Source organism: Gobio gobio (genome assembly GCF_949357685.1).
Source record: "Gobio gobio genome assembly, chromosome: 14".
Taxonomy (NCBI): domain Eukaryota; kingdom Metazoa; phylum Chordata; class Actinopteri; order Cypriniformes; family Gobionidae; genus Gobio; species Gobio gobio.
The window spans coordinates 1,826,295-1,848,350 of record NC_137107.1 but is presented as its reverse complement, the minus strand read 5'-3'; the positions used below and the strand labels follow the sequence as shown (position 1 = coordinate 1,848,350).

The window sequence follows — 22,056 nt, the reverse complement described above, 5'->3', positions numbered from 1 at the left end:
TTTGTATTCATCAATGCCTTTGTAGATTTATATTTCCATTCTGTTTTGTCCTTGTTGTTCAATAAAAAAAAATCAAAAACATTCATGTTAAAAAAAACCTCAAAAAAGAAAAAGAAAGAAAAAAATCCTCGCTCCCTTTAGGGTCACTTCAAAGCGTCGTCAATCAATGATGACTCTACACCGCTTGCACATCAGGATTCTTGAACATTAGTAATAACTATTTATATTGTAATAGTTTCAACTTCCACAAAATACCAAATTTGTCTGTATTTTTTTAAATTACCAGAATTGTATTGTTAATATTAATAACAGAATGAATTAAATGATGAATTATGAATTATTCCCAGTTACTAAATGCCTTTTATTTGTTGTATAGTATTACAGTTTGTTCAGTTTTCTTTAATTTTCTTGTGATTTGATATAATTCTGCAACTGTCCTACTACAGTTGTTGTGATTTGACAACACCCGTTTTGTGATTTTTCATATCTCCTGACCACTAGGTGGCACTGTGCCGAAACGCTGCAGGTCACCTCAGGACATGGTTGGCATAACACACACCAAGTTTGGTCAGAATACGCTAAAGCGCTGCGGAGATATAGCCTCGCGTTCATTTTGGTGGGCTCTACATTGAATTTGTTTGCGCATTATTTGAGAACGGTTTGACCAACCGACTTGAATTCCATAACTTTCTGCCGCGATGATCTGGTCCAATCGGCGCAACAATTTAGGAGGTGTTTGAAAAAGTGTTTTTCTGAAGATTTTCTTTGGAAAGAAAAATCAAAATTTTGTTTCTAGCCCTTACGGTTCAAAAGTTATTAGCATACATTTAAGTGAAACTTTGGACAGGTGGTGGTGCTAGAGGGATTGAGTTAGAGAATCCAAATTTGGTTTGTTGACAGATCAGACTATCCTCTATCTGTGTACCAAATTTCATAACTTTCTGCCTCGAAGATCTGGTTCAATCGGCGCAACAATTTAGGAGGTGTTTGAAAAAGTGTTTTTCTGAAGATTTTCTTTGGAAAGAAATTCTAAATGTTGTTTCTAGCCCTTACAGTTCAAAAGTTATTCGCATAAATGTAAGTGAAACTTTGGACAGGTGGTGGTGCTAGAGGGATTGAGTTAGAGAATCCAAATTTGGTCTGTTGACAGTTCAGACTATCCTCTATCTGTGTACCAAATTTTATAACTTTCCCACAAGCGCTTCTATGGGCTGTCATCGAATCAAGAGCGGAAGAAGAAGAAGAAGAAGAACGCCAACGCCTTCGGTGCTTGGCCCCTAATAGATAAGCCAAGATTGAACCATCTTACAGTCAAGGCTGGAAATGAGGTACCACTGTCAGCTCATTGGGACTGGAATATCTTCCTGAAGCTGAACATATGATCAGAGCTGACCTCAGAGCTGCTGTTACGGGTCAGACTTCTGATTTTACAATGAAGCCACGGTTACAGCGCTTTCAGAACCGCTGAGTGAGTGGAGTAACACTGATCTAATGAGGGGTGTGTGTATGGAGTATTTTACAATCAAACGCAGCTCAGCCAATCAGAATCAAGGCCTGGAAATACCTGTTTATAACACTGCTTTTATTTATGCATTTTGTACATCCAATAAACATCAACATTTCCATTTCTGATCTCAATCTCGATCTTACGTCGTTATCACAACCACCATTAATGTCTTTAAATAATAAGACAAAAATATTAATGTGGTAATACCACTTACAATTTGGCAGAGAGAATAAAACAGTGTTAATACAATACAAAATAAACTCATACAATGTAAAAATGTATTCATATTTTATTCACATTTAAATCCTGTGACTGTAAGGCTGAGGGGACTGAAGGATCTTCTGAACGTGTGCAGGATCATCTCGACTCTTTCATGTGTGTGTGCTGGTTCATGAGGACCGCTCCTTTCCCTTCCTCCACGCTGTGTTTATCTCTTCTGATGAAGCTAATGAAACAGAGGATGTGTTTAATGAGAAGTTAAAGAAGAGAAGTGTACTGATGGGTGATGGAAGACTTGCCTCTTGCACTTCTGCATTTGCTCCAGTGTCTCTGGCAGCACTTTCCCAAACGTCTCGGGCAGGAACAGGTTGGCTATGGAGGAAGCGATGGTGAGGCTTCCCATCAGGATGTAGGGCAGATACTTGTTGAAAGTGCCTTTATGAGGGAGAGGAGAACACAATGTCATCACTATATGAAAGAAACACTACAGTATTTACCCCACTAAAGTCACAGGCGCATATTCTGCGTGGCTCAAGCGACCCCGCGGTGACGTGTGCCCAGGTTTACCGAGGAATATGATGTATGGCGCGGTGATGCTGCCGATGCGAGCGGCTGAGGAGCACATGCCGATGCCCAGGTTCCTCAGGACGGTGGGGTAGAGCTCCGCTGTGTAGATGTACACCACCGTGAAGGACATGGTGAAGCCAAACTTGCCCGCCATCTCCACCGCCAGAGCCAGTGAATGAAGACCTGAGAAAGAGACTCGCCGTTACAGTGAACACTGCGTTCAAACGACTGCCTTTAAAGATATAGTTCACCCAAAAATGAAGATTACCCCATCCATCATAAAAGTTCATCCATCCATCATAAAAGTGCATCTGTCCATCATAAAAGTGCATCTATCCATCATAAAAGTGCATCTGTCCATCATAAAAGTGCATCTATCTGTCATAAAAGTGCATCTATCCATCATAAAAGTGCATCTGTCCATCATAAAAGTGCATCTATCCATCATAAAAGTGCATCTTGCTCATCTCGGGTCTGTTCGTACAGAACAGTTGTGCCTTTACATCGTACACCCGCGCTGAGCTTTTGGATATTGATTTGCGAATTTCCGACAGTTTTATGGACAATCTTCGACTCCTTCCTGAGATCGCTAGGACGCCCGAGGCGATGCGCTCATCCCGGCCGGGCGGAAGTGCACGCAGACGGCGGCGAGATCGTAAACAAAGGCGGGGGAAGCGTGGAGGATTGCGGGCTAAGCTAACGCGTTCTCCTCATCGGCTCTCTTTACCCAGCATTTTCCTTGCTAATGTACGATCGCTAGTGAACAAAATGGAGGAGATTCGACTCAGCATCACACACAGTAAGAAACTTTTGAACTGTAACGTCCTAATCTTCACTGAAACCTGGTTAAACAGCGGAATACCGGACACCGCTATCGAGCTAGCGGGACGCCACACACTCCGGGCAGACAGAACATTAGATGGCTCCGGGAAGACCAGAGGTGGTGGATTGTGCATTTATATTAACAAAGCTTGGTGCACAAACTCTGCTATTGTTGGGAGTTATTGTTCAGCTAACCTGGAGTTTCTCATGGTTAAATGTAGACCGTTTTATCTACCGCGGGAGTTCACTTCCACCATTATAACTGCTGCTTATATTCCACCCGATGCTGATGCCAAGCTTGCTATGAAAGAACTTCACGCAGCCATCAGTAAACAACAGACTGATCACCCGGAAGCTGCGTTTATTGTTGCAGGTGACTTTAATCACTCAAACTTAAAGTCAGTGCTACCCAAGTTTCACCAGCATGTTTCCTGCCACACCAGAGGAAACAAAACCTTAGACCATGTTTACACAAACATGGCGGGAGCTTACGTTGCAACACCCCTCCCCCACCTGGGACAGTCAGACCACCTCTCTTTGTTCCTCATCCCCAAATATTCACCCCTCATCAACCGTGTGAAGCCATCAGTGAAGACAATCAAGGTGTGGCCTGCGGGGGCAGATTCCACACTCCAGGAAAGGTTTCTAAACACAGACTGGAGTATGTTTGCTTCTCAAGCCACCCATGGCGCTCACACGGACATTAATTCCTACACCTCCTCAGTATTGGATCATATCAATACCACCATTGACAGTGTTACAACCCAGAAACAGATCACCACATACCCAAATCAGAAGCCTTGGATGAACAGGGAAGTGCGACTCCTGCTGAAGTCACGCAATACTGCCTTCAGATCAGGAGATGCACAAGCCTACAGTACATCCAGAGCAAACCTGAAGAGGGGCATCAAAAAGGCCAAGCACTGCTACAAGCTAAAGATAGAGGGTCACTTTTCCAACTCTGACCCTCGACGCATGTGGCAGGGCATTCAGGCCATCAGTGATTATAAACCCACCCACTCCACCCCCGCAGCCACTGATGTCAACTTCCTGAACGAGCTAAATTACTTTTATGCTCGTTTTGAAAGAGACAACAGAGAAACTGCCACCAAGCTCAAACCCTCAGCTGACCACCCACCAATCACACTCTCCTCCACAGATGTCTGCAAGGCACTGAGCCGGATCAGCGCACACAAGGCTGCTGGACCAGACAACATCCCTGGTCGTGTTAGAGCTAAACCTTGACTCACTAGGGCCCAGGTCAGGAAGCAGACAAACTGGCTAAACCGACCGTCTGCTAGCTGTATCACGTTACCGGAGTCAGATAAATCCCAGCACATAGAGACTCTTTCACCTAGATATTATCATATAGAGACTGTGTCTGTTCCCCGAATTAGTAAATACAAAAAAAAAACATCAAAACCATTCAACAGTAAAAATTTAATTGACGTCCAACAAATAAACAAAATATATAATACAGATGAACAATTGATAAAGCTTGGGTTGCTGAATATTAGATCCCTTTCCCCAAAAGCGCTTATTGTTAATGATATTATTACAGATAATAATCTAGATGTGCTCTGTTTGACAGAAACCTGGCTAAAACCTGACGACTACATTACCTTAAATGAGTCCACCCCCCAAGATTATTGTTATAAACATGAGCCGCGTCTGAAAGGTAAAGGGGGAGGGGTTGCTGTAATTTATAATAATATCTTCAGTATTACTCAGAAGTCTAGTTTCAAATATAATTCCTTCGAAGTTTTGGTGCTTTATGTAACGCTATGTAGTGTACATGATAAAACCCGTTCAACATTTGTGTTAGCTACTGTATACAGGCCACCTGGGCATAATACAGACTTTATCAAAGAATTTGCTGATTTTCTATCAGAGTTAGTACTGGCCGTAGATAAAGTACTAATTGTTGGTGATTTTAATATCCATGTTGACAACGGAAAAGACGTATTGGGATTAGCATTTAAAGACACACTAAACTCTATTGGAGTTAGGCAACACGTGTCAGGAGCCACTCATCGCCATAATCATACTTTAGACCTAATATTGTCACATGGAATAAATGTTGATACCGTTGAAATTCTGCAGCAGAGCGATGACATCTCAGATCATTACTTAGTATCATGTATACTTAATTTAGCTAAGGTTGCAAAGCCGCCCCCTCGCTTTAAAAATGGCAGGACAATCACTGCCGCTACTAAAGATTGCTTTTTAAATAATCTCCCTCATCAGTATCATCTGCTCAGCATCCCAGATAGTATAGAAGAACTCGATGTTGCAACAGAAACTATTGACTCTCTCTTTTCCAGTACTTTAGACACAGTTGCTCCTCTGCGCTTAAAGAAGATTAAAGAAAATAGTCCAACGCCGTGGTACAACGAGCACACCCGGGCATTTAAAACAGCAGCCAGAAAAATGGAGCGCAGCTGGAAGAAAACAAAATTAGAGGTATTTCGTAATTCGTGGAAAGAGCACATGATCACATACAGAAAGGCTGTAAAAACTGCTAGATCTGCTTATTTCTCAACTCTCTTGGAAGAAAACAAACACAACCCAAGGTATTTATTCGATACAGTGGCTAAATTAACCAAAAATAAAGCTTCAACTTCTGATGATTGTAAACAGCACAGCAGTAATGACTTTATGAACTTCTTCACATGTAAGATTGATAATATTAGGAAAAATTTTTTAACCATGCAGCCGTCTAATACAGCATCACATCAGACAGAGCATTGTAGTGTCACTGAGGAAAAATTACACTCATTCACTGCTATAGGAGAAGAAGAATTGGCTAAACTCGTTAAATCATCAAAATCGACAACATGTATGCTCGACCCTATACCAACTAGGCTATTAAAAGAGATGCTACCAGAGGTCATAGATCCTCTTCTTAATATCATTAATTCATCTTTGTCATTAGGATATGTACCGAAAACTTTTAAGTTGGCAATTATTAAACCACTTATTAAAAAACCGCAACTTGATCCTACAGATTTAGTCAATTATAGACCAATCTCAAATCTACCCTTTCTGTCAAAAATACTTGAAAAGGCAGTGTCTTCACAATTATGTTCCTTTTTAGAAAGAAATGGTATCTGTGAGGATTTCCAGTCAGGATTTAGACCGTATCATAGCACTGAGACTGCTCTCGTCAGAGTTACAAATGATTTGCTCTTATCATCCGATCGTGGCTGTATCTCTCTATTAGTGTTACTCGATCTTAGTGCTGCATTTGATACTATCGACCACAACATTCTTTTGAATAGACTGGAAAATTATGTAGGTATTAGTGGAATTGCATTATCATGGTTTAAATCATACCTATGCGACCGTTATCAGTTTGTAGTAGTAAATGAAGATATGTCACACCGATCGCAAGTTCAGTATGGAGTACCGCAAGGCTCAGTGCTAGGACCGCTACTCTTCACCCTGTACATGCTACCACTGGGAGATATCATTAGGAAGCATGGCGTTAGTTTTCATTGTTATGCTGACGATACTCAGCTCTATATTTCTTCACGCCCTAAAGAAACTTACCAATTCACAAGATTAACGGAATGCATAGCTGATATAAAACATTGGATGACTGGTAATTTCCTGCAACTCAATTCAGAAAAAACTGAATTTTTAATTATTGGACAAAAAAGCTCCACAAGTAGTAACCTAGAATACTGTCTAACACTTGATGTTCTGTCAAGTCCTCGTCGTCAGTGAGGAACCTGGGTGTGCTCTTTGATACCAATCTTTCGTTTGAAAGCCACGTTTCTAGCATCTGTAAAACTGCTTTCTACCATCTTAAAAATATATCTAAATTACGGCACATGCTCTCAATGCAAAATGCTGAACAGTTAGTTCATGCGTTCATGACCTCAAGGTTAGATTATTGTAATGCTCTACTGGGTGGTTGCCCTGCTCGCTTAATAAATAAACTCCAGCTGGTCCAAAACGCAGCAGCTCGAGTTCTTACTAGAACCAGGAAGTATGACCATATTAGCCCAGTTCTGTCAACACTGCACTGGCTGCCTATTAAACATCGCATAAATTTTAAAATCTTACTTATTACTTACAAAGCACTAAATGGTTTAGCTCCCCAATACTTGAGCGAGCTCTTAACATATTATACTCCATCACGTCTACTGCGGTCTCAAAATTCTGGCCAGTTGATCATACCGAGAATATCCAAATCAACTGCAGGCGGTCGATCGTTTTCCTATTTAGCACCTAAACTCTGGAACAGTCTTCCTAACATTGTTCGGGAAGCAGACACACTCTGTCAGTTTAAATCTAGACTAAAAACACATCTCTTTACTGTGGCATACACATAAAACACTTTTTCAATGAAATGATTGTTAGGCTGCATTAACTAGGTCAGCCGGAACCGGGAACACTTCCCATAACACCTGATGTACTCGTTACATCATCAGAAGAATGGCATCTACGCTAATGTTAGTCTCTCTGTTTTATCCCGAGGTTTACTGCAGTCAGCTGGATCCGGGCCGTATCCAGATCAGATGGTGGACCTGCGCCCAGAGAAGACCAACACAGGACCCTGAAGTGTCTGGGAGACCGTGATTAGACTCCCCCTGAAACTGCCTCATCGACACGGCATCTCAATAAACCCGTCTCCTGCGTGTTGCCTCCGATCATTCGAATATTGCACTTTAATAATTATTTAATCAACATCATCCTCAATAAACCCGTCTCCAGCATGTTGCCCCCGGTCCCTCGAATATTCTGATCTATTATGACCTCCGAGCTGTAAAACTGCCAGAATAATAATAATAATACGCTGTTTGTTAATTGGCCAGAGGAGAACTGGCACCCCGACTGAGCCTGGTTTCTCCCAAGGTTTATTTTTCTCCATTAGGTCACCTAATGGGGTTTTGGTTTCCTTGCCACTGTTGCCTCTGGCTTGGCGTGCTCAGTTGGGGACACTAAATTTTTCAACTAAACATCGAAATACATCTAAATAATAAACTAAATTAACCATTTAAACTAAATTACTGATCAAATTATTGATCTAAAGCCCACACTGTCACTGTATGATACTTGAAATTTTTCCAGAATGGCTATACAGCTGAATAAAATTATGCTGCATTATTTTCCTGTTTAACACTGTAAAGCTGCTTTGAAACAATCTACATTGTTAAAAGCGCTATATAAATAAAGTTGACGTGACGTGACGTGACGTGTTCTCAGGGCATGTGCGGAGCAGCTCGCTGGGGTTTTTACAGACATTTTCAACCTGTCTCTTGCCCAAGCAGCTGTACCATCATGCTTTAAACGCACTTCCATTGTGCCAGTGCCGAAACACTCTAACCCGAGGTGCCCTAATGACTACCGCCCTGTAGCACTCACACCCATCGTCATGAAGTGCTTTGAGCGGCTGGTCCTGGAACACCTAAAAGACTCTCTACCATCCACATTGGACTCACACCAGTTTGCCTATCGCAGCAATAGGAGTACAGAGGATGCAGTTTCCATGGCACTGCACTCTGTGCTCACCCATCTGGACAGTAAAAACACGTATGCACGCATGCTGTTTGTTGACTTCAGCTCAGCATTCAACACTGTCATCCCATCCAAGTTAATTGCCAAACTTGGAGACCTGGGCATCAACACTTCAATGTGTAACTGGATTTTGGACTTCCTAACTGACAGACCCCAGAATGTTCGATCAGGATCCACCTGCTCCACATCCATCACTCTTAACACTGGTGTACCACAGGGCTGTGTGCTAAGTCCGTTTCTCTACTCCCTCTTCACCTCCGACTGCAAGCCTGTGTATGGAACTAATTCCATCGTCAAGTTTGCGGACGACAACGGTGATTGGTCTCATCAGCAACAACGATGAGACTGCCTACAGGGAAGAGATCCAGCACCTGGCCACATGGTGCACCGAAAATAACCTGCTCCTCAACACCACCAAAACGAAGGAGCTCATCGTGGACTTCAGGAAGGAGTCAAGAGGCACACACGACACCATCCACATCAATGGAATGGCTGTTGAGCGTGTCTCCAGTTTCAAGTTCCTGGGGATCCACATCTCGGCGGACATGTCGTGGACGACCAACACCTCCAGCCTGGTCAAGAAGGCTCACCAGCGCCTCTTCTTCCTGAGGACACTGAGGAAGAATCAGCTCTCCTCGGCTATCCTGGTGAACTTCTACCGCTGCGCAATAGAAAGCATCCTGACCAACTGTGTCGCAGTATGGTATGGGAGCTGCTCTGTTGCGGAGCGCAAGGCACTGCAGCGGGTGGTGAAAACTGCCCAGCGCATCACAGGGACTCCACTGCCTGCCATCGAGCACATCCAGAGGAAACGCTGTCTGCATCGAGCTCGCAGCATCCTCAAGGACTCCTCTCACCCAGCCCACAGACTGTTTTCTCTCCTGCCCTCCGGCAGGCGTTTCAGGATCCACCGGACCAGGACCAGCAGACTAAAGAACAGTTTTTTCCCCAGAGCTGTCTCTTTACTGAACTCAAACCCCCGTTGATCCACTTCCCTCATAAACTGATAACTCTCCTACCTCACACCTACATTCACTTTGTTATTTGCACTACCGACTGTTTATTACAGTAACAACTGTTTACTTATGCATTTTGCACCACCATATCTTAACTGGAATATGCTCATTTGCACTGCCGACTGTATTTATAGTAACCATGTTTACATTTGCATTTTGCACCGTACTTCTAACTGTAATATGCAACCACTTTCCACTGCACTTTTACACTTTCTTTCGGATAGCTCTGTCCATAATTTATTGCACTACCTTAATCCACTGCTATATTCCTCATATTAGCCTAACATATTATTGTATACCTCTATCTGTAAAATTCTGTTTATAGTAATAGCCATCTGTATATTATATTCATAGTACATATTCACCTGTACATTCTGTTTACATTCTGTTTATAGTAATAGCCATCTGTTTATGTATATTTATTCACTGTATATATTCATCTGTAAATTCAGTTCTGTTTATAGTAATAACCATCTCTCTACTTATACATATTTATATATATTCAGTACATTTTTATGCCCAGCACTTACGCAACCATTGTATATATCCTGCACTTGCTGCTATTGCACTTCTGGTTAGACCTAAACTGCATTTCGTTGCCTTGTACTTGTACTTGTGTAATGACAATAAAGTTGAATCTAATCTAATCTAATCTAATCTAATAAAAGTGCATCCATCCATCATAAAAGTGCATCTATCCATCATAAAGCTTGGAAGAGTCAGGCATTTATTAATATAACTCAGATTGTGTTAGTTTGAAAGAAGAATGTCATACACACCTAGGATGACTTGAGGGACAGAAAATTCATTTTTGGGTGAACTATCCCTTTTAACAAAATGCTGATAGAATATGTTGGTAAATGTCTCCATTCAGACCTTAATGTAGAGTTTGATCACTTTTTAAGCATGTCTGAATCTGCTCAAACACGTGAATGTGCCAAGCATGCAGTCCTGATAAATATGCGAGTAATAGGATTAACCTCTTTTCCTTGAAATGGTCCGAGTTCACAGAGCGTAAACTAATCCTCGACCCGTAGTAAACTCACAGGATTGAGTCAGTAAACCGACTGCTGAGGCTTTTTCTTCAAAGTTCACTAAACTCACACTCAATTCTTCAAAATCACTGCTGCTCTTTTATCACTTCAAGGCCTTGTGATGTTTCTCATTTGTAAGTCGCTCTAAACGAGTAAATGCTCTTATAGTTCCTGCAGGTATTCCTCACTATCCCTTCAGTGAGTCATGTTGTGTGGACAAGAGTCTTTCGCTTTTATACTGTGTGGTCTCTGTTCGAATCCAAAGTTTAGGATAATTTCCTTAAACTGAATTAGTAGCGTGTGTCAGAGCTCTTACGGTCAGGAATCAGCTGCAGCAGAAGCAGAAATCCTCCTCCGATGATGAGGAACGCCGAGAGGACGGGTCTCCGAGGACAGCTCTTCAGGAGGAAAGTGGACACAATGTAGGCCGGGACCTCCGTCACAGCGGACAGGAAGCAGTTGAGGAATGGGTCTCCGCTGAGATTAGTGGTATTCAAGGACAAGCCGAAATACCCGATGTTGATGGCCATCCTATCAGGACAACAGGACACTCGCTGACATATGAAAACAATACAGCCAGCCAACAAACATATGTTCGAAGAATGCTTTGCTAATGTTCATATTAAAGGTTTAGTTCACCCAAAAATGAAAATTCTGTCATTAATTACTCACCCTCATGTCGTTCGACACCCGTAAGACCTCCGTTCATATTCGGAACACAAATGAAGATATTTTAGTGTAAAGCTGATGGCTGAGAAAGGCTTCAGATAGGCCTCCATTGGCATTCAGTACATTTACACTCACAAGACCCATAAAAGGCACTTAAAACGTCATTACAAAGTCCATCTCACCACAGTGACTCTACAATAATTTTACGATGTGACGACAATAGTTTTTGTGCGCAAAAAATATCTAAATAACACCTTTATCCAACTTGTTCTTGTCTTCCGTGTGTGCCTCCACGACGCATGCTTATTTATTTATTTAACAGGGACCATGCACAACACAAATGTTGTGCCAGAGTTAGCTAAATAGCTAATTTGCATCTGTGGTCCGCGAGAATATGACGTAGCGCCGGGGTTCGGGAATCCATGAAATGCACACTTTAACCCCATTTTGAGCACTACGCCGAGACCTAAAGCACGATCAATGTAGAATTCAACAGCTTAGATATGCGCGTCTTCCTCTGCTTGTAAACAAATCGCTTCTGGGTCATGTGTCCGAACGCCGGATCTGCTCATATTCTCACGCATGCGTCGTGGAGGCACACACGGAAGACAAGAACAAGCTGGATAAAGGTGTTATTTTGATTTTTTTTGGCACAAAAACTATTGTCGTCGCATCATAAAATTATTGTAGAGCCACCGTGGTGAGATGGACTTTGTAACGACGTTTTAGTGCCTTTTATGGGTCTTGTGAGTGTAAATGTACTGAATGCCAATGGAGGCCTATCTGAAGCCTTTCTCAGCCATCAGCTTTCAACTAAAATATCTTCATTTGTGTTCCGAAGATGAACGTAGGTCTGACGGGTGTCAAACGACATGAGGGTGAGTAATTAATGACAGAATTTTCATTTTTGGGTGAACTAACCCTTTAATCGTTATATAATCGTTAAAATTTTCCCTGGTCTCTGGTCGCGTTCATATGTAAATTGCGTGAGTTTATTTCCTCCATTAGATCTAAACGTGTTAGAGTGTCTGGCGCTCTCTCACCACAGCAGTAAACACAGGAAGGTGGTTCTGCGGATGTCGCCGGTCCTCAGGATGTCGAGCACGCTGTACCGGCTGCTCTGGGACGCCTCTTTAACCTGGCAACACATGTACAGAAACACATTTGTCTTTCGTAACACCTCACTTATAGTGGACACTTCAAGTCTCGACAGACCTCGGGCTTGCTGAAGATGAGCTCTGGCGCAGGGACCTTGTTCTTCCTCGCTGCCTCTCTCACGATGGCCTCGGACTCCAGCACGCGTCCCTGAGCGAGAAGCCAGCGCGGAGACTCCGGGATCAGCCTGGGACGAGGGGGATGGAGGTAAGCAATGAGCAACAGGTGAACACAATCATTCATCAAGGGAACACACAGGAACAGGGAAAACAGAAGCAAACACAATCAAACTCAACCAGAACAGATCATACATGTTACACACACCAACAGCTGTTGGCTCATAACTCTTTAACCGTTAGGTGTAGGCTCAAGTGTCTTGTATCGCTGGAATGAACAAAATGGCGGGCATTTTGGATTTTTTGAAAACCTACTTTTGCGAACTAGTCCTAGGTTTTTTGCCCGAATGGAACCAAGCCAGGGCAGAAATATTCTCTGGAGTCTGATTGTCAATAATCATCCAAAAAGTTTCAATAAGTGTCCGTGACGGATCTCCAAACCGTTCAAAGTGGGTGTGGACACTTTTACTAAAACGGCTGTCCCTCTTGAACGGAATGAGATAATTTCACCAAACTTGGTACACATCTATACAGGGTCAGTCTGTGGATGTGTGAAAAGGGACGTGATGACTGGCCACTCGGTGGCGCTATAACAGAACAAAAAACACAATAATATACAGCTACTATAGCTATGCAACAGTCAGTCTGATTGACTTGAAAACTGGCATGCAATGTCTTTGTCCAACGTGCCACAATTGAAATGGACATTTGCATATCTTGAAAAACACGCCCGCCGTCGGCCAATGAATTTTGAGCAGCTGTCAGACGAGGTTAATGGAGTTCGATTGGAACGAAACTTGATGGGCCTGTTTGACTCACGATGCTTGTGAGAAATTAGAAAGAAATCGGCCTCCGGTCGCACCGTCATGATTTTCACATGTGTAAAGGATTGTATATGACATGCCCACAACCTTCATACCACATGGTAGAACTCCTCAATCTGAGCAATTTTGCCTCTAGGACCGTCGCTGTCAATCGAACGGTTCGTTAAATATCAGAGATTATTAAAAAAAAACTACTTTTGTGAACTAGTCCTAGGTTTTTCACCCAAACGGAACCAAACCAGTGCAGAAATATTCTCTGGAGTCTTCTCTGATTGTCAATAATCATCAAAAAAGTCAAAATGTCATGACTTTTATGAACTAGTCCTAGGTTTTTGGCTCAACCTTGATAAAGTTTAAAACATACACTCACCTTAAGGATTATTAGGAACACCATACTAATACTGTGTTTGACCCCCTTTCGCCTTCAGAACTGCCTCAATTCTACATGGCATTGATTCAACAAGGTGCTGAAAGCATTCTTTAGAAATGTTGGCCCATATTGATAGGAGTGCATCTTGCAGTTGATGGAGATTTGTGGGATGCACATCCAGGGCACGAAGCTCCCGTTCCACCACATCCCAAAGATGCTCTATTGGGTTGAGATCTGGTGACTGTGGGGGCCATTTTAGTCCAGTGAACTCATTGTCATGTTCAAGAAACCAATTTGAAATGATTGGAGCTTTGTGACATGGTGCACTATCCTGCTGGAAGTAGCCATCAGAGGATGGGGACATGGTGCTCATAAAGGGATGGACATGGGCAGAAACAATGCTCAGGTAGGCCGTGGCCTTTAAACCATGCCCAATTGGCACTAAGGGGCCTAAAGTGTGCCAAGAAAACATCCCCCACACCATTACACCACCACCACCAGCCTGCACAGTGGGAACAAGGCATGATGGATCCATGTTCTCATTCTGTTTACGCCAAATTCTGACTCTACCATCTGAATGTCTCAACAGAAATCGAGACTCATCAGACCAGGCAACAGTCTTCAACTGTCCAATTTTGATGAGCTCGTGCAAATTGTCGCCTCTTTTTCCTATTTGTAGTGGAGATGAGTGGTACCCGGTGGGGTCTTCTGCTGTTGTAGCCCATCCGCCTCAAGGTTGTGTGTGTTGTGGCTTCACAAATGCTTTGCTGCAGACCTCGGTTGTAACGAGTGGTTATTTCAGTCAAAGTTGCTCTTCTATCAGCTTGAATCAGTCGGCCCATTCTCCTCTGACCTCTAGCATCAACAAGGCATTTTCGCCCACAGGACTGCCGCATACTGGATGTTTTTCCCTTTTCACACCATTCTTTGTAAACCCTAGAAATGGTTGTGCGTGAAAATCCCAGTAACTGAGCAGATTGTGAAATACTCAGACCGGCCCGTCTGGCACCAACAACCATGCCACGCTCAAAATTGCTAGATTTACCTTTCTTTCCCATGCTGACATTCAGTGTGGAGTTCAGGAGATTGTCTTGACCAGGACCACACCCCTAAATGCATTGAAGCAACTGCCATGTGATTGGTTGATTAGATAATTGCATTAATGAGAAATTGAACAGGTGTTCCTAATAATCCTTTAGGTGAGTGTATTTCATTGGTCTTTTTCTGTCTATGATTGTTTGGTTACTCAGCCCAGCTCTGGTTGTGAGCGGCAGTCCTGTTTGAAGCGGCTGTTTTCTGGTGACTTACCACCACAGCGGGACGTAAACCACCGTCAGCCCGGACAGGACCCTGAGCAAACACCTCCAGTCCCGCACGGCGAAGGCGATCCACGGCAGCACCATGTACCCAATGCAGTAGTGCAGAAAGGCTCCCAGTGTCGTGAAGAGGACTCTCAACGACTTACTCAACACTTCACTGCCTGTGAACAGGATGTGGAGTGAATCAACAACATGGCTCCATTTCCTTCAGTGACATCTCATCTTATCACATGCTTACCGAGAACAAACGCTGTGATGTACACGGATATCTGGAAAGTTCCGACAAAGAAGTACAGAAGGCAGAAGAGCAGCCAGGAGCGAGAGAAGGACTGCGCGAGGATCAGTAGAGCTTCTGCAGCCAGAGACGTGAAGAGAACCTTCTTCCTGCCGAACCTGAGACACCACACACACACGTCAGTTAACACATCAACTCTACTGTAGATGAACACACGCTTCAGGTTTGGAGAGAGCAACGAGAATATCTTCAGTTTTGAGGGTGAACGAAAACCGTTGTTCCCATCTCACGGGACCTGTGAAGCCCACAGGTGGGTGCTCACATTAAAAAAAATACAATAATATATTATAGTAAAATTACTGTAGTAAATACTATAGTCAATATACTCCAGTAAATTTTTGTATACCTCAGTATTTACTAGTTTAACAACAGTTAATCCTACAGTATGCTGTAGTATAAATTAACAAAGTGTAGTAAATACTATAATATACTAGAATTTACTGTACAGGGAGTGCAGAATTATTAGGCACGTTGATTTTCTGATCATATTTTTTTTCCAGGCACATTTGACCAATTCCAAACCACAGTAATCCTAATAACTACTATTGATTTAGTATTTAATAATGTATAAGTGATATATAATTGTTCATGAAGGCTAGAAATGAAAATCACCTTATATTCAGGTGTGCAGAATTATTAGGCATGTTTTCTTTTACAGATAAATTGAGCCAAAAAAGAGATTTAACTAAAAGTCAAAAAGTATTAAATGCCCATGAGAAGGATGCAATACTAATGCAATACTAGACATTGCAGTTAAGGCGTGACCATTGGACAGTGAAATGCTCGTTGGGTCAGCAGGGTCAGACAAAAACATGTGGCGGAGAAAAGACACCTGTTAACTGCAAAAGATTTAAGAATTAAGGTGAAGAATTAAGGGTGAAACCATCAGGAACCCTTTAGTCTCCAGCGCCACCATTTTCCAGAGCTGCAACCGACCTGGAGTCTCCAGAAGTGAGTCAGGATCTCAGAGACTTCAGTTAGGTAAAGAATCCTAAAAAATGACCCCCACTAGATAAGAATCACAAGCTGAAGTGTTGTAAAATACATGAAGAAGGTTTTTTTATAGGCTTTATGGACAGATAGGTTGAGAGGGACTCTTGAAGGACCAGCACCACATCCTCTAGTACCACTGTTTGAAGAATTCATCTTCCAGAATCTGGCAGTACGTTTTGGGAGTTCATTTTTAGTCCATCTCTGCAAAACGGACTTCAGGATGGACTAAAATGAACTCCCAAAAAGTACTGCCAGATTCTGGAAGATGAATTCTTCAAACAGTGGTACTAGAGGATGTGGTGCTGGTCCTTCAAGAGTCCCTCTCAAACTATCTGTCCATAAAGCCTATAAAAAAACCTTCTTCATGTATTTTACAACACTTCAGCTTGTGATTCTTATCTAGTGGGGGTCATTTTTTAGGATTCTTTACCTAACTGAAGTCTCTGAGATCCTGACACCTTGCACTTCTGGAGACTCCAGGTAGGTTGCAGCTTTGGAAAATGGTGGCGCTGGAGACTAAAGGGTTCCTGATGGTTTCACCCTTAATTCTTCACCTTAATTCTTCATTCTTTTGCAGTTAACAGGTGTCTTTTCTCCGCCACCTGTTTTTGTCAGATCCTGCTGACCCAACGAGCATTTCACTGTCCAATGGTCACGCCTTAACTGCAATATCTAGTATTGCATTAGTATTGCATCCTTCTCATGGGCATTTAATACTTTTTGACTTTTCAGTCTGAGTTAAATCTCTTTTTTGGCTCAATTTATCTGTAAAAGAAAACATGCCTAATAATTCTGCACACCTGAATATAAGGTGATTTTCATTTCCAGCCTTCATGAACAATTATATATCACTTATACATTATTAAATACTAAATCAATAGTAGTTATTAGGATTACTGTGGTTTGGAATTGGTCAAATGTGCCTGGAAAAAAAATATGATCAGAAAATCAACGTGCCTAATAATTCTGCACTCCCTGTAGTATCTTTAATATAGTATGGTTAAAAAACACTTTAGTATTTACTACAGTAATTTTACTATAATATCCTAGAATTTACTGTAGTATCTTTACTATAGAATGGTTCAAAAACACTATAGTATTTACAAGAGTAATTTTACTATAATACTCTACAATTTACTGTAGTATATTTAATATAGTATGGTTCAAAAACACTATAGTATTTACTAGAGTAATTTTACTATAATATACTAGAATTAACTGTAGTATATTTACTATGGCATGGTTCAAAAACACTATAGTATTTACTAGAGTAATTTTACTGTAATATTCTACAATTTACTGTAGTATCTTTACTATAGTTTGGTTCAAAAACACAAGTGTATTTACCAGAGTAAGTTTACTATAATATACTACAATTTACTGTAGTATCTTTACTATAGTATGGTTCAAAAACACTATAGTATTTACTACAGTAATTTTACTATAATATACTACAATTTACTGAAGTATCTTTACTATAGTATGGTTCAAAAACACTATAGTATTTACTACAGTAATTTTACTATAATATACTACAATTTACTGTAGTATCTTTACTATAGTATGGTTCAAAAACACTATAGTATTTACTACAGTAATTTTACTATAATATACTACAATTTACTGTAGTATCTTTACTACAGTATGGTTCAAAAACACTATAGTATTTACTAGAGTAATTTTACTATAATATACTACAATTTACTGAAGTATCTTTACTACAGTATGGTTCAAAAACACTATAGTATTTACTAGAGTAATTTTACTATAATATACTACAATTTACTGTAGTATCTTTACTATAGTATGGTTCAAAAACACTTTAGTATTTACTAGAGTAATTTTACTATAATATACTACAATTTACTGTAGTATCTTTACTATAGTATGGTTCAAAAACACTATAGTATTTACTAGAGTAATTTTACTATAATATACTACAATTTACTGTAGTATCTTTACTATAGTATGGTTCAAAAACACTATAGTATTTACTAGAGTAATTTTACTATAATATACTACAATTTACTGAAGTATCTTTACTATAGTATGGTTCAAAAACACTATAGTATTTACTACAGTAATTTTACTATAATATACTACAATTTACTGTAGTATCTTTACTATAGTATGGTTCAAAAACACTATAGTATTTACTAGAGTAATTTTACTATAATATTCTACAATTTACTGTAGTATCTTTACTATAGTATGGTTCAAAAACACTATAGTATTTACTACAGTAATTTTACTATAACATACTACAATTTACTGTAGTATCTTTACTATAGTATGGTATTTACAAAAGTAAGTTTACCATAATATACTATAGTAATATTTCTATAATGTGAGTCGTTTTGTAAGGCTTCGGATAGATATTTTGCATCAAAATATCTGTTGAAAGACTGCACTAATTATAATATGTGTAAAAAAAGCTTTACCTGTCAGAAAGTTGACCAGAGACAAGAGAGCCGAACAAGTATCCCATGTATAAAGTTGAGGTTGTGAACGGGACCCTCCACTCGCTGTCACACACCAGATCCCACTGTGAGAGAAAACACAATAAACATCATGTGCTCAGTCAGACATTACTATTATTATTGGTACCAATGCAACACATATAGTTATTTAGAATAATGCTATTTAGAATAATGCAACAGAGCATTGAGTTACTTGAGTTCACATACATGCAAACAAATTAATCATGGCATAGTGTATTATTATGTTTTTGGATATTTTTGACTGTATTTTAAACTCAAATTCCTTAAAACCAGCATAAAATTCAGTTTATTCAGTTATAAACACGGTTTATATATGGATACCTGCTGAACTAGAATGACTAATTCAGTTTGTTCAAATTAGATTACTGACTGTACCGACTGTATTACATACATTTTCAAGTTAGGAAATGTAAAGTTTAAGTAATCAGAACTTGCAGATTTTAATTACTTGAAATATTTGAGTAAGCTAATTCATACATGCAAATTTAGCTAGCTTTAACTAGCGACTTCAGTAAATGCTAATTTGCTGATTCCTAACGCAATGCTTTGATAGCATTAGCATAGCATAGCACTTTTTGAATGAGTGCAGCAATATAACCAGTGTTGGGGGAATCGCATTACAAGTAACTTGAGTTATGTAATCAGATTACTTTATCAAGTAACTACAAGTAATTATATTACTACTATTACATTATTATTAAAAAAAAGTAATAACGTAATTAGTTACTTTTTAAGGGAATAACGCAATATGGTAATACATTACTTTTAAAAGTAACTTTCCCCAACACTGAATATAATACATTTAAAACACATCTGTTCTCAAACTGAGCTCACGCTCCACTCGTCACCATGGAAACCAACCCAACATAACAGAAACTCTTCTAAACTATCATAACAAATCATTAAACACTGCTAAATCTCACACTTAATCATGCACAAAAACATTATATAACACTTAATTTTGCCATTTATTTTCCCTTTTGAGTGCCAGGACAAACAATGCTGGGAAATAGCCCAGTTTAAGGTAAATTTAAGTTTGTCAAAATGAAAATAATCAAGTTCATAGAACTCAAAACAATGAAACAGTTCAGATTACTTCATTTTACTTAATTACTTAACAGATTACATGCCAGTTTTGAGAACTTAAAAGAAAAAGAAAGTTCTAAATACTCTTAAAAAGTTAATTTGATTGAACTCATTTGTTTAATTTGAGTTTGCTCTACTCAAACAATGCACTGAAAAAACAGGAAATCATGTTGTCCAATTTACTTAATCGTATTATTTGTGATCTACGCAACACATTTGTGTTTCTCTTCTAAGCATGATTTCATTGCTTTCGATGAATGTAATTCTCTAAAATGTGCAATCTACTAGATTAAATTATTTGGGGTGAATGTGAACCAATTATGTACTCGAAAATGATTTTTGCTGAAACATTAGTACCCAGCATGCTTTGCTTAGGACTTGACGACTAGAGTAAAATTTTTGAAATTAAGTGTTATTTTATGTGTTTTTGGGCAAAATGAGAAAAAGGGGGAGACTTTATATTGTTTATTAGTGTTTAATGTTGAATTATGGTGGAATTATTAGAACAATTTAAATTACACTCCACATAGTGGAGAAGAGCGGAGCGATTGCTTAGGCTGTGGACTGACTCAGCACATGTCATTAAAGAGCATTTCACACTTAGCACATATATGATGTGCTATTGCTGGCAAATATAATGAAAGCTACTGAGTACAGTGTTATAGATCAGTCAAGTGACAAAAAAAATATACAAAAAGAAACATGTGTTTTGATTAAAGAGGCATGATCTCAAGCCCCCATGTGCACCACTGTTGTTAGGGAGCCATATTAAAATCATTGTGAGACTACTTAATTCAGTTACTTAAAATTTACTTAATTCCATTATGTTGAAATTATGTGAACAAATTAGGTTTGTTTAACTTAATTGATTCATGTGGAACCGATGTACATGATTAAATCATGTAAATCCAACACACCATTTTTTTCAGTGTGTGAATAGATTTGTGTTTGACTGTATTTGCAGTAATCTTGTGTTGTGAGTGCTCACCTCGGAGACGATGGTGGAGTGGTAGATCTCTGCGCTGTAGCTCCACCCGTCCACACATCTCTCCTGTGTAAGGTGTGTGAGGTTCACGTCCTGCGGCGACTGACCGCGTGCCGACAGCTCTCTGACCGTCTCCAGGCTGTACCTCCAGCACCGGCTCGGCTGCGGTCTTCCGTTGGCCATCTCCTCGGGGACGCTGGCTCTGGTCCACTCCTCGCTCAGGTTTGCGTGTGGGACCTGACAGTGGTGTGACGGCGAAGCCCCGACGAACACGATGTACAGGCCGTGGAACCCGGTGGAGATGTAGATGGCATTAAGGAGGAAGAAGAGGAGTGCAAAGAACGGCCCCTTCTGCCCCAGAAAAGCGGTGTCTTCATCATAGCTCCCCATCGTGCTGGAGATGAAGGAAGAACGGCCGGAGTTACAGCTCAGCTTTCATTGAGGAGAACACATGAGAGAAGCCAACGCTGAGCTGCAGACATGCAGCTAATCCAAGGCACATTTTTCCACTAAAGGAGCCAGAAGAATTACACATGTGTGCAATCTGATTAAACTCTCAGCAGGATTCAGAGTCTGGAATGAGTGGGAAAGCCTGGATTCTGATGGCTTTCCTGCCAAGCTTTGAAGTGCTTTGGATATTATTCTTGAAAATGTTTGCTTGTTTTACTCAGAACGTCCTGGGACACAATAAAAAGTGTTAAGGGCCTTGATTAAAGACCCCTTGTGCATCACGAGCAGGACATGTGATCGATAATTTGGCGCCTAAAGTGGCATCCACGCGGTCGAGCGAGTGTTCATGGCACGGGTTCAGGCACAGCGGGTTAAACAGAAGCAGGAGAAGAATAATCACTAATAACCAGCCTCAGAAAACATAAGATAACATGCATTTTATGATTCATATTCATCAGTGTGGAGCCAGAACTATTACACAACATTCACTCAATCAAATGTTGAGCTCATTAAACCACTGGATACATTGTCATAGCAACACAATATTAATTGTTAGTATTGAAGATGGTAATTGGAAGCAGAGCTTCATTGGATTATACAGA

At 40.4% G+C, this 22,056-nt stretch overlaps 1 protein-coding gene across 1 annotated transcript; it reads right to left on the bottom strand.

Moving 5' to 3' along the window:
• Positions 1-1,562: 1,562 nt before the first annotated feature.
• Positions 1,563-21,690, bottom strand: slc22a5 (solute carrier family 22 member 5). Its single transcript, XM_079834885.1, has 10 exons — positions 21,008-21,690; positions 18,874-18,977; positions 15,383-15,537; positions 15,134-15,305; positions 12,576-12,702; positions 12,404-12,498; positions 11,008-11,222; positions 2,294-2,476; positions 2,026-2,161; positions 1,563-1,952 (listed from the first exon to the last, which is right to left on the bottom strand). The coding sequence occupies exons 1-10, from the start codon at positions 21,392-21,394 to the stop codon at positions 1,865-1,867; spliced, it is 1,662 nt and encodes a 553-aa protein (XP_079691011.1). The 5' UTR covers positions 21,395-21,690; the 3' UTR covers positions 1,563-1,864.
• Positions 21,691-22,056: the final 366 nt, after the last annotated feature.

Excerpts from the sequence above, each read along its gene's own strand:
- slc22a5 (XM_079834885.1), bottom strand. The coding sequence starts at position 21,394 with ATGGGGAGCTATGATGAAGACACCGCTTTTCTGGGGCAGAAGGGGCCG. Across the intron at positions 12,703-15,133 it reads GTTTACGTCCCGCTGTGGTG|GCTGATCCCGGAGTCTCCGC; the intron begins GTAAGTCACCAG and ends CCCTCGTCCCAG. Across the intron at positions 11,223-12,403 it reads TTCCTGTGTTTACTGCTGTG|GATGGCCATCAACATCGGGT; the intron begins GTGAGAGAGCGC and ends TTGTCCTGATAG.